Consider the following 12110-nt stretch of genomic DNA (forward strand, 5'->3'; position numbering starts at 1 on the left):
GTCAGTAGTATATAAGCACCATACAGTCAGTATTATATAAGCACCATACAGTCAGTATTATATAAGCACCATACAGACAGTATATTATATAAGCACCATACAGTCAGTATTATATAAGCACCATACAGTCTGTATTATATAAGCACCATACAGTCAGTATTATATAAGCACCATACAGTCAGTATTATATAAGCACTATACAGTCAGTATATTATCTAAGCACCATACAGTCAGTATTATATAAGCACGATACAGTCAGTATTATATAAGCACCATACAGTCAGTATTATATAAGCACCATACAGTCAGTAATATATAAGCACCATACAGTCAGTATTATATAAGCACCATACAGTCAGTATTATTATATAAGCACCATACAGTCAGTATTATATAAGCACCATACAGTCAGTATATTATATAAGCACCATACAGTCAGTATATTATATAAGCACCATACAGTAAGTAGTATATAAGCACCATACAGTCAGTATTATATAAGCACCATACAGTCAGTATTATATAAGCACTATACAGTCAGTATATTATATAAGCACCATACAGTCAGTATATTATATAAGCACCATACAGTCAGCATTATATAAGCACCATACAGTCAGTATTATATAAGCACCATACAGTCAGTATTATATAAGCACCATACAGTCATTATTATAAGCACCATACAGTCAGTATTATATAAGCACCATACAGTCAGTATATTATATAAGCACCATACAGTCAGTAATATATAAGCACCATACAGTCAGTATTATATAAGCACCATACAGTCAGTAATATATAAGCACTATACAGTCAGTATATTATATAAGCACCATACAGTCAGTAATATATAAGCACCATACAGTCAGTATTATATAAGCACCATACAGTCAGTATATTATATAAGCACCATACAGTCAGTATTATATAAGCACTATACAGTCAGTATATTATATAAACACCATACAGTCAGTAGTATATAAGCACCATACAGTCAGTATTATATAAGCACCATACAGTCAGTATTATATAAGCACCATACAGACAGTATATTATATAAGCACCATACAGTCAGTATTATATAAGCACCATACAGTCTGTATTATATAAGCACCATACAGTCAGTATTATATAAGCACCATACAGTCAGTATTATATAAGCACTATACAGTCAGTATATTATCTAAGCACCATACAGTCAGTATTATATAAGCACGATACAGTCAGTATTATATAAGCACCATACAGTCAGTATTATATAAGCACCATACAGTCAGTAATATATAAGCACCATACAGTCAGTATTATATAAGCACCATACAGTTAGTATTATTATATAAGCACCATACAGTCAGTATTATATAAGCACCATACAGTCAGTATATTATATAAGCACCATACAGTAAGTAGTATATAAGCACCATACAGTCAGTATTATATAAGCACCATACAGTCAGTATTATATAAGCACTATACAGTCAGTATATTATATAAGCACCATACAGTCAGTATATTATATAAGCACCATACAGTCAGTATTATATAAGCACCATACAGTCAGTATTATATAAGCACCATACAGTCAGTATTATATAAGCACCATACAGTAAGTATTATATAAGCACCATACAGTCAGTAATATATAAGCACCATACAGTCAGTATTATATAAGCACCATACAGTCAGTAATATATAAGCACCATACAGTAATGGTGCATACACACGTTCAGATTTTTCCTTCAGATATGAACGATAACGATTTAAAAATCGTTCAGTCGTTCATATCTGAAGGAAAATCGTTCATATCTGACATGCCTGAACGATGGACGATCAACGATGCGCGTTCCCGATGGTCAGATAACGATTTCTGACATCTGATGTGTTTGCAGTCAGACTTGGACGATTCCATTCATTTTAATGCAGTCAAAAATCGTTCAATCGTTCAAATCGTTCAAATCGTTCAATCGTTCATCTGACAAATCTGACAAATCTGACAAATCTGACCGTGTGTATGCTCCTTTAGTATTATATAAGCACCATACAGTAAGTATTATATAAGCACCATACAGTAAGTATTATATAAGCACCATACAGTCAGTAATATATAAGCACCATACAGTCAGTATATTATATAAGCACCATACAGTCAGTATTATATATAAGCACCATACAGTAAGTATTATATAAGCACCATACAGTAAGTATTATATAAGCACCATACAGTCAGTAATATATAAGCACCATACAGTCAGTATTATATAAGCACCATACAGTCAGTATTATATAAGCACCATACAGTCAGTAATATATAAGCACCATACAGTCAGTATTATATAAGCACCATACAGTCAGTATATTATATAAGCACCATACAGTCAGTATTATATAAGCACCATACAGTCAGTATTATATAAGCACCATACAGTCAGTATATTATATAAACACCATACAGTCAGTATTATATAAGCACCATACAGTCAGTATATTATATAAGCACCATACAGTCAGTATATTATATAAGCACCATACAGTAAGTATTATATAAGCACCATACAGTCAGTATTATATAAGCACCATACAGTAAGTATTATATAAGCACCATACAGTCAGTAATATATAAGCACCATACAGTCAGTATTATATAAGCACCATACAGTCAGTATATTATATAAGCACCATACAGTCAGTATATTATATAAGCACCATACAGTCAGTATTATATAAGCACCATACAGTCAGTATTATATAAGCACCATACAGACAGTATTATATAAGCACCATACAGTCAGTATATTATATAAGCACCATACAGTAAGTATTATATAAGCACCATACAGTCAGTATATTATATAAGCACCATACAGTAAGTATTATATAAGCACCATACAGTCAGTATTATATAAGCACCATACAGTCAGTATATTATATAAGCACCATACAGTCAGTATTATATAAGCACCATACAGTCAGTATTATATAAGCACCATACAGTCAGTATATTATATAAGCACCATACAGTAAGTATTATATAAGCACCATACAGTCAGTATATTATATAAGCACCATACAGTAAGTATTATATAAGCACCATACAGTCAGTATTATATAAGCACCATACAGTCAGTATTATATAAGCACCATACAGTAAGTATTATATAAGCACCATACAGTCAGTATATTATATAAGCACCATACAGTCAGTATATTATATAAGCACCATACAGTCAGTATTATATAAGCACCATACAGTCAGTATATTATATAAGCACCATACAGTCAGTAGTATATAAGCACCATACAGTCAGTATTATATAAGCACCAAACAGTAAGTACTATACATTCTGTAAAGTGATGTCTCTGTACCTTGGGTAATGCATACTTGGGCAGCTTCATCTGTACAAATGGTTCTCTCCTGTATGATACATAATAGTGTGGACGTCCCCCGGAAGTCAGCTGCAACAAACATAAAGACAGGAAAGGGTCACTTATTGGAGCATTGCGACGTATAAAAATAATATTTGTCCCAATAGTCCGGCAATGTATCCAGCAACAAATAACACCACGGTGCCTTCCCCCACTTGTTAGTATAGATTTCAAATAATTAAACTGAGACCCCACTTGCTGGATTTTTCACCAACAACTGTATTACCCAAAAATCTTTAACACAACATGAAAGTCGTAGTAACAAGTCAGCTCAACCTTTCAGGGCGGCACAGAGGGTCTGATTCCGAGATTTACACAGATCGGGCAATTATTAGCCACTGCACATGTACAAATGGCGCACTGCGCACGTGGAGCGATGGGTTTGCGATTACACTCGCACAGAGAATTCACTTGACAGCGCGCTCACCTCCCAGGTGACAGCGCGCTCACCTCCCAGGTGACAGCGCCCTCACCTCCCAATGACAGCGCCCTCACCTCCCAGTGACAGCGCCCTCACCACCCAGTGACAGCGCCCTCACCACCAAGTGACAGCGCCCTCACCTCCCAGTGACAGTGCCCTCACCTCCCAGTGACACCGCCCTCACCTCCCAGTGACACCGCCCTCACCTCCCAGTGACACTGCCCTCACCTCCCAGTGATACTGCCCTCACCTCCCAGTGACAGTGCTCTCACTTCCCAATGACAGCGCCCTCACCTCCCAGTGACACCGCCCTCACCTCCTAGTGACAGCGACCTCCCCTCCCAGTGCCCTCATCTCCCAGTGACAGTGCCCTCACCTCCTAGTGACAGCGCCCTCACCTCCCAGTGCCCTCATCTCCCAGTGACAGTGCCCTCATCTCCCAGTGACAGCGCCCTCACCTCCCAGTGACAGCGCCCTCATCTCCCAGTGACACCTCCCTCCCCTCCCAGTGACAGCGCCCTCAACTCCCAGTGACAGCGCCCTCACCTCCCAGTGACAGTGCCCTCACCTCCCAGTGACAGCGACCTCCCCACCCAGTGATAGCGCCCTCATCTCCCAATGACACCGCCCTCCCCTCCCAGTGACAGCACCCTCACCTCCCAGTGACAGTACCTTGACCTCTCAGTGATACCGCCCTCACCTCACAGTGACACCGCCCTCCCCTCCCAGTGACACCACCCTCTCCTCCCAGTGACACCGTCCTCAACACCCAGTGACAGCGCCCTCATCTCCCAGTGACACCGCCCTCCCCTCCCAGTGACAGCGCCCTCAACTCCCAGTGACAGCGCCCTCCCCTCCCAGTGACAGCGCCCTCAACTCCCAGTGACAGCGCCCTCACCTCCCAGTGACAGTGCCCTCAACTCCCAGTGACAGCAACCTCCCCACCCAGTGATAGCGCCCTCATCTCCCAATGACACCACCCTCCCCTCCCAGTGACACCACCCTCTCCTCCCAGTGACACCGTCCTCACCACCCAGTGACACCGCCCTCCACTCCCAGTGACACCGCCCTTCCCTCCCAGTGACACCGCCCTCCCCTCCCAGTGATAGTGCTCTCACCTCCCAATGACAGCGCCCTCATCTCCCAGTGACACCTCCCCTCCCCAGTTATACTGTCCTCACCTCCCAGTGACACCGCCCTCACCTCCTAGTGACAGCGCCCTCACCTTCCAGTGACAGCGCCCTCATCTCCCAGTGACACCGCCCTCCCCTCCCAGTGACAGCGCCCTCACCTCCCAATGACACCGCCTTCACCTCCCAGTAACAGCGCCCTCATCTCCCAGTGACACCGCCCTCATCTCCCAGTGACAGCGCCGTCATCTCCCAGTGACACCGCCCTCCCCTCCCAGTGACAGCGCCCTCACCTCCCAATGACACCGCCTTCACCTCCCAGTAACAGCACCCTCATCTCCCAGTGACACCGCCCTCCCCTCCCAGTGACACCGCCCTCACCTCCCAGTGACACTGCCCTCACCTCCCAGTGATACTGCCCTCACCTCCCAGTGACAGTGCTCTCACTTCCCAATGACAGCGCCCTCACCTCCCAGTGACACCGCCCTCACCTCCTAGTGACAGCGACCTCCCCTCCCAGTGCCCTCATCTCCCAGTGACAGTGCCCTCACCTCCTAGTGACAGCGCCCTCACCTCCCAGTGCCCTCATCTCCCAGTGACAGTGCCCTCATCTCCCAGTGACAGCGCCCTCACCTCCCAGTGACAGCGCCCTCATCTCCCAGTGACACCTCCCTCCCCTCCCAGTGACAGCGCCCTCAACTCCCAGTGACAGCGCCCTCACCTCCCAGTGACAGTGCCCTCACCTCCCAGTGACAGCGACCTCCCCACCCAGTGATAGCGCCCTCATCTCCCAATGACACCGCCCTCCCCTCCCAGTGACAGCACCCTCACCTCCCAGTGACAGTACCTTGACCTCTCAGTGATACCGCCCTCACCTCACAGTGACACCGCCCTCCCCTCCCAGTGACACCACCCTCTCCTCCCAGTGACACCGTCCTCAACACCCAGTGACAGCGCCCTCATCTCCCAGTGACACCGCCCTCCCCTCCCAGTGACAGCGCCCTCAACTCCCAGTGACAGCGCCCTCCCCTCCCAGTGACAGCGCCCTCAACTCCCAGTGACAGCGCCCTCACCTCCCAGTGACAGTGCCCTCAACTCCCAGTGACAGCAACCTCCCCACCCAGTGATAGCGCCCTCATCTCCCAATGACACCACCCTCCCCTCCCAGTGACACCACCCTCTCCTCCCAGTGACACCGTCCTCACCACCCAGTGACACCGCCCTCCACTCCCAGTGACACCGCCCTTCCCTCCCAGTGACACCGCCCTCCCCTCCCAGTGATAGTGCTCTCACCTCCCAATGACAGCGCCCTCATCTCCCAGTGACACCTCCCCTCCCCAGTTATACTGTCCTCACCTCCCAGTGACACCGCCCTCACCTCCTAGTGACAGCGCCCTCACCTTCCAGTGACAGCGCCCTCATCTCCCAGTGACACCGCCCTCCCCTCCCAGTGACAGCGCCCTCACCTCCCAATGACACCGCCTTCACCTCCCAGTAACAGCGCCCTCATCTCCCAGTGACACCGCCCTCATCTCCCAGTGACAGCGCCGTCATCTCCCAGTGACACCGCCCTCCCCTCCCAGTGACAGCGCCCTCACCTCCCAATGACACCGCCTTCACCTCCCAGTAACAGCACCCTCATCTCCCAGTGACACCGCCCTCCCCTCCCAGTGACACCGCCCTCACCTCCCAGTGACACTGCCCTCACCTCCCAGTGATACTGCCCTCACCTCCCAGTGACAGTGCTCTCACTTCCCAATGACAGCGCCCTCACCTCCCAGTGACACCGCCCTCACCTCCTAGTGACAGCGACCTCCCCTCCCAGTGCCCTCATCTCCCAGTGACAGTGCCCTCACCTCCTAGTGACAGCGCCCTCACCTCCCAGTGCCCTCATCTCCCAGTGACAGTGCCCTCATCTCCCAGTGACAGCGCCCTCACCTCCCAGTGACAGCGCCCTCATCTCCCAGTGACACCTCCCTCCCCTCCCAGTGACAGCGCCCTCAACTCCCAGTGACAGCGCCCTCACCTCCCAGTGACAGTGCCCTCACCTCCCAGTGACAGCGACCTCCCCACCCAGTGATAGCGCCCTCATCTCCCAATGACACCGCCCTCCCCTCCCAGTGACAGCACCCTCACCTCCCAGTGACAGTACCTTGACCTCTCAGTGATACCGCCCTCACCTCACAGTGACACCGCCCTCCCCTCCCAGTGACACCACCCTCTCCTCCCAGTGACACCGTCCTCAACACCCAGTGACAGCGCCCTCATCTCCCAGTGACACCGCCCTCCCCTCCCAGTGACAGCGCCCTCAACTCCCAGTGACAGCGCCCTCCCCTCCCAGTGACAGCGCCCTCAACTCCCAGTGACAGCGCCCTCACCTCCCAGTGACAGTGCCCTCAACTCCCAGTGACAGCAACCTCCCCACCCAGTGATAGCGCCCTCATCTCCCAATGACACCACCCTCCCCTCCCAGTGACACCACCCTCTCCTCCCAGTGACACCGTCCTCACCACCCAGTGACACCGCCCTCCACTCCCAGTGACACCGCCCTTCCCTCCCAGTGACACCGCCCTCCCCTCCCAGTGATAGTGCTCTCACCTCCCAATGACAGCGCCCTCATCTCCCAGTGACACCTCCCCTCCCCAGTTATACTGTCCTCACCTCCCAGTGACACCGCCCTCACCTCCTAGTGACAGCGCCCTCACCTTCCAGTGACAGCGCCCTCATCTCCCAGTGACACCGCCCTCCCCTCCCAGTGACAGCGCCCTCACCTCCCAATGACACCGCCTTCACCTCCCAGTAACAGCGCCCTCATCTCCCAGTGACACCGCCCTCATCTCCCAGTGACAGCGCCGTCATCTCCCAGTGACACCGCCCTCCCCTCCCAGTGACAGCGCCCTCACCTCCCAATGACACCACCTTCACCTCCCAGTAACAGCACCCTCATCTCCCAGTGACACCGCCCTCCCCTCCCAGTGACACCGCCCTCACCTCCCAGTGACACTGCCCTCACCTCCCAGTGATACTGCCCTCACCTCCCAGTGACAGTGCTCTCACTTCCCAATGACAGCGCCCTCACCTCCCAGTGACACCGCCCTCACCTCCTAGTGACAGCGACCTCCCCTCCCAGTGCCCTCATCTCCCAGTGACAGTGCCCTCACCTCCTAGTGACAGCGCCCTCACCTCCCAGTGCCCTCATCTCCCAGTGACAGTGCCCTCATCTCCCAGTGACAGCGCCCTCACCTCCCAGTGACAGCGCCCTCATCTCCCAGTGACACCTCCCTCCCCTCCCAGTGACAGCGCCCTCAACTCCCAGTGACAGCGCCCTCACCTCCCAGTGACAGTGCCCTCACCTCCCAGTGACAGCGACCTCCCCACCCAGTGATAGCGCCCTCATCTCCCAATGACACCGCCCTCCCCTCCCAGTGACAGCACCCTCACCTCCCAGTGACAGTACCTTGACCTCTCAGTGATACCGCCCTCACCTCACAGTGACACCGCCCTCCCCTCCCAGTGACACCACCCTCTCCTCCCAGTGACACCGTCCTCAACACCCAGTGACAGCGCCCTCATCTCCCAGTGACACCGCCCTCCCCTCCCAGTGACAGCGCCCTCAACTCCCAGTGACAGCGCCCTCCCCTCCCAGTGACAGCGCCCTCAACTCCCAGTGACAGCGCCCTCACCTCCCAGTGACAGTGCCCTCAACTCCCAGTGACAGCAACCTCCCCACCCAGTGATAGCGCCCTCATCTCCCAATGACACCACCCTCCCCTCCCAGTGACACCACCCTCTCCTCCCAGTGACACCGTCCTCACCACCCAGTGACACCGCCCTCCACTCCCAGTGACACCGCCCTTCCCTCCCAGTGACACCGCCCTCCCCTCCCAGTGATAGTGCTCTCACCTCCCAATGACAGCGCCCTCATCTCCCAGTGACACCGCCCTCCCCTCCCCAGTTATACTGTCCTCACCTCCCAGTGACACCGCCCTCACCTCCTAGTGACAGCGCCCTCCCCTCCCAGTGACAGCGCCCTCACCTCCCAATGACACCGCCTTCACCTCCCAGTAACAGCGCCCTCATCTCCCAGTGACACCGCCCTCATCTCCCAGTGACAGCGCCGTCATCTCCCAGTGACACCGCCCTCCCTTCCCAGTGACAGCGCCCTCACCTCCCAATGACACCGCCTTCACCTCCCAGTAACAGCACCCTCATCTCCCAGTGACACCGCCCTCCCCTCCCAGTGACAACGCCCTCATCTCCCAGTGAAACCGCCCTCACCTCCCAGTGACAGCGCCCTCACCTCCCAGTCAGCTTGGCATTGCTTACTAGGGACAAGACACCAAGCACTGGCAGAATAATCCAATCATCTCCACAGTCCCCAGACCCCACATGGCGACCACACAGGGAGCCGGGAACACAGAGATCTCAACAATTACTGGTTCCAGTTTGGACTGAAAATTAAGTTCTGGATAAAATGGTAAATGTCCTATCGTATAATCTACATCTATAAAATATCTTCTACTATAATAAGTATAGATGAATATCTCTCTCGCCGCTAAGAAGTCATCAGTGCATTTTATTGAACAGTTTCTTGGTGACAGCGAGGAGGTAACGTGCTGATATCTCTGTGCTGCAGGTGGCCGGCATTATCTCTGATATTTATGTGCTACAGGTGACTGCTGCGTAATCAATGGATATTGATGTAGGGATATCAATAACAATAGCAATTCCGCATCTGCAACTGACACTCTCAGGAATTATTACCACCATAGGAAAGTACTTCTGTTACCGTGGATTTTTCCTTTGTCATTGGGGAGCTGGCAGTGTATTACTCCTCTCTGCATCTGCTCTGAATCTCCCCAGGTTCCATCCCAGGACCCCCCACGACCAATCGCTGTCATCTGTACCTTCCACTGTACACTGCGCAGTCAGCGCGGTGGCTGCTGGGAGTCAGCAGAACAGCAGGTGCATGCAGAAGAGGTAAGAACCACAGGCGGCTCAGGACGTTCCCAGGCTCATCAATCACACCGAGCAATTAACAGGCAGGGGAAAGGCGCCAATTTAAAATGTAAAAAAAATAAATTGTGTTTTAAACTATTTTATTACTGCCGAATTCACAGTCTATGACACTTGTACTTTTAAGCTTAAAACTGCAGAGAATATCAAAATGCAACTTCAGAGGTCAGGATAATACGGCTGCGTGGGGTGAGAGAGAATTATGGCGGCAGATCTCGGCCAGTGTGAAACCAGGTCACCGCTTGTGTTACCCATAGTTGTAGTACATTTGCAGCTGGTGAGAATGAGCGTTGTGGGAATAAAATGATCTGTATGGAGAAATGATTTGAACAATAATAAATGGTAATGATTTTTGGGGGAAAAGAGCCCTTGTTATCAATTTATAATAAAGGTTTGTGGATTTGAGGAAGCAGAACGAGATCTGATATACGTGTTGTAGAATAAGGTGACTACAGAATATTTCCATTTTCCCAATCCCCCATATTATTTTATTTTTTGCTATTAGAATGTTTTATCCTTAATACTTATATGAAAATGGCAATTATTTCATGCCTTGAGGTTGAGATCTCTTAACCTTTGAAAAAATACAATACATTTTTATATATATAGTATTGATCGTCTCTTTCTAAATTGGGAGGACCATCCCTAACTGGACATATTTTTTTCTGGGGACGCCCTGGCACTCTAGTAGGTCTATGTTTTAAGCAGTGATAAGTGACAGAGTGAAAAGTACCAGCCAATCAGCTCCCAACTGTCATGTCACAGGCTGTGTTTGAAAAATGACAGTTGGGAGCTGATTGGCTGGTACTTATCACAGACTTATAACTTTTCACTCTGTCTCTTATCCATACATGCCGACTATCTGGCTGCCCCTTCCGGGAGGGAGCAGCCAGATCGGCATTACTGGGGGGGCGTGGCCAGCAAACGGGGGCGGGGCCGGCATGATGAGAAGTTTTTGCGAGCGGGGCGTGGGTGGAGCCACGCAAGCACGTCATTTTGGCCCCGCCCCCGCTACACACTGCTGATATTACAGGCAGTGTGAAGCGGGGGGCGGTACCAAAATGACGCGAATCGTCATTCGGCAGCCAGCTGGTCATCATCACGCTGCCATGATGATGGGCCTATTTTTCTGTGGAGGCCTGGAGCTGTAGCTCCATCCACCCCATTGGTAAGCTGGCCCTGATGGGGATCCATATGTGATGCTGTAGTGTAAACCTCTGACAATGACAACTGAAGTTTTCGGTACCACATTTTGCTCTTTGATACATCCCAAACTAGATCTGATGCAGAACTAGGCAAAAAATATGGCTTCAGCGTCTTCGTTCCCGCAGCCATTCTGTGCGACCATAGGCTCACTAAGGACTGTGATAATGAAATGATCTACAAGCAATGCTGCATCTACAGTATGTTCACAGATGCTTGGATTTGCAAAGCGGCAGCAAGTGGCCGTCTCTATACATCTCCCGGCTTCTGCGCCATTTGCGTGTGCGAGTGTGAAGAATTTGTCTCACCTTGGCCCCGCCCACTGCCGAGGACTTCCATTGGGTCCCACGATCCATCGCAGCAATGACAGGATCTGATGACACTAACCTCTCCATCCGTGCCCCACTCACTGTGCAAAGTAGAGAACTGGGGGTTTGGGCCACTCTCCCAAGAGGTCTCCCGATAACCTGCAGTCACCCAGATATTCTGGGAGAGCAGGAAAGTATGATGTACAGACACTATACTTGTGTAAGAAATGTACGATATGATTATATAGGGAACAATGGAAAAATGGGAAATTATATGGAATAGTGCCTGCAATATCCGTGTGAGAGTTTCCATCCTGCTACAAGTTACATGTGGAGCTCCCATGATGGCAATTCTCCTGCTCCCCCGGTTAATGAGTAACTAATATAGAAGAGTGGGGTAAGGTTGGTGAAATGGGAACTCTATTTGCTCCATTATTGCACTTTGCGTAGCGGCTTCCTGGTTGGCAGAACAAAGTATGGATCCTGCTCTCCGGTAATGTGCCCGTGCATGGGCGTAACTACCATATGTGCAAGGGGTGCAGCTGCTACGGGACCCAGAGCTTAGGGGGCTCCATCTCCCTTGACAAAGTTACATGGGGTAGTACA

At 50.0% G+C, this 12110-nt stretch overlaps 1 protein-coding gene across 1 annotated transcript in view; it reads right to left on the reverse strand.

Moving 5' to 3' along the window:
* Positions 1-3366: 3366 nt before the first annotated feature.
* The window catches only part of SORCS1 (sortilin related VPS10 domain containing receptor 1), a gene marked incomplete at its 3' end in the record, with an annotated part of 674820 nt that continues 666076 nt past the window's right edge, over positions 3367-12110 (reverse strand). Inside the window, exon 8 of the mRNA XM_088465805.1 lies at positions 3367-3456. Within this exon, the coding sequence (XP_088321931.1) occupies positions 3367-3456 (90 nt within the window). The remainder of the gene's footprint in view (positions 3457-12110) is intronic.

Source organism: Taudactylus pleione, unplaced genomic scaffold, assembly GCF_031769625.1.
Source record: "Taudactylus pleione unplaced genomic scaffold, aTauple2 ptg000008l, whole genome shotgun sequence".
Classification (NCBI taxonomy): Eukaryota; Metazoa; Chordata; class Amphibia; order Anura; family Myobatrachidae; genus Taudactylus; species Taudactylus pleione.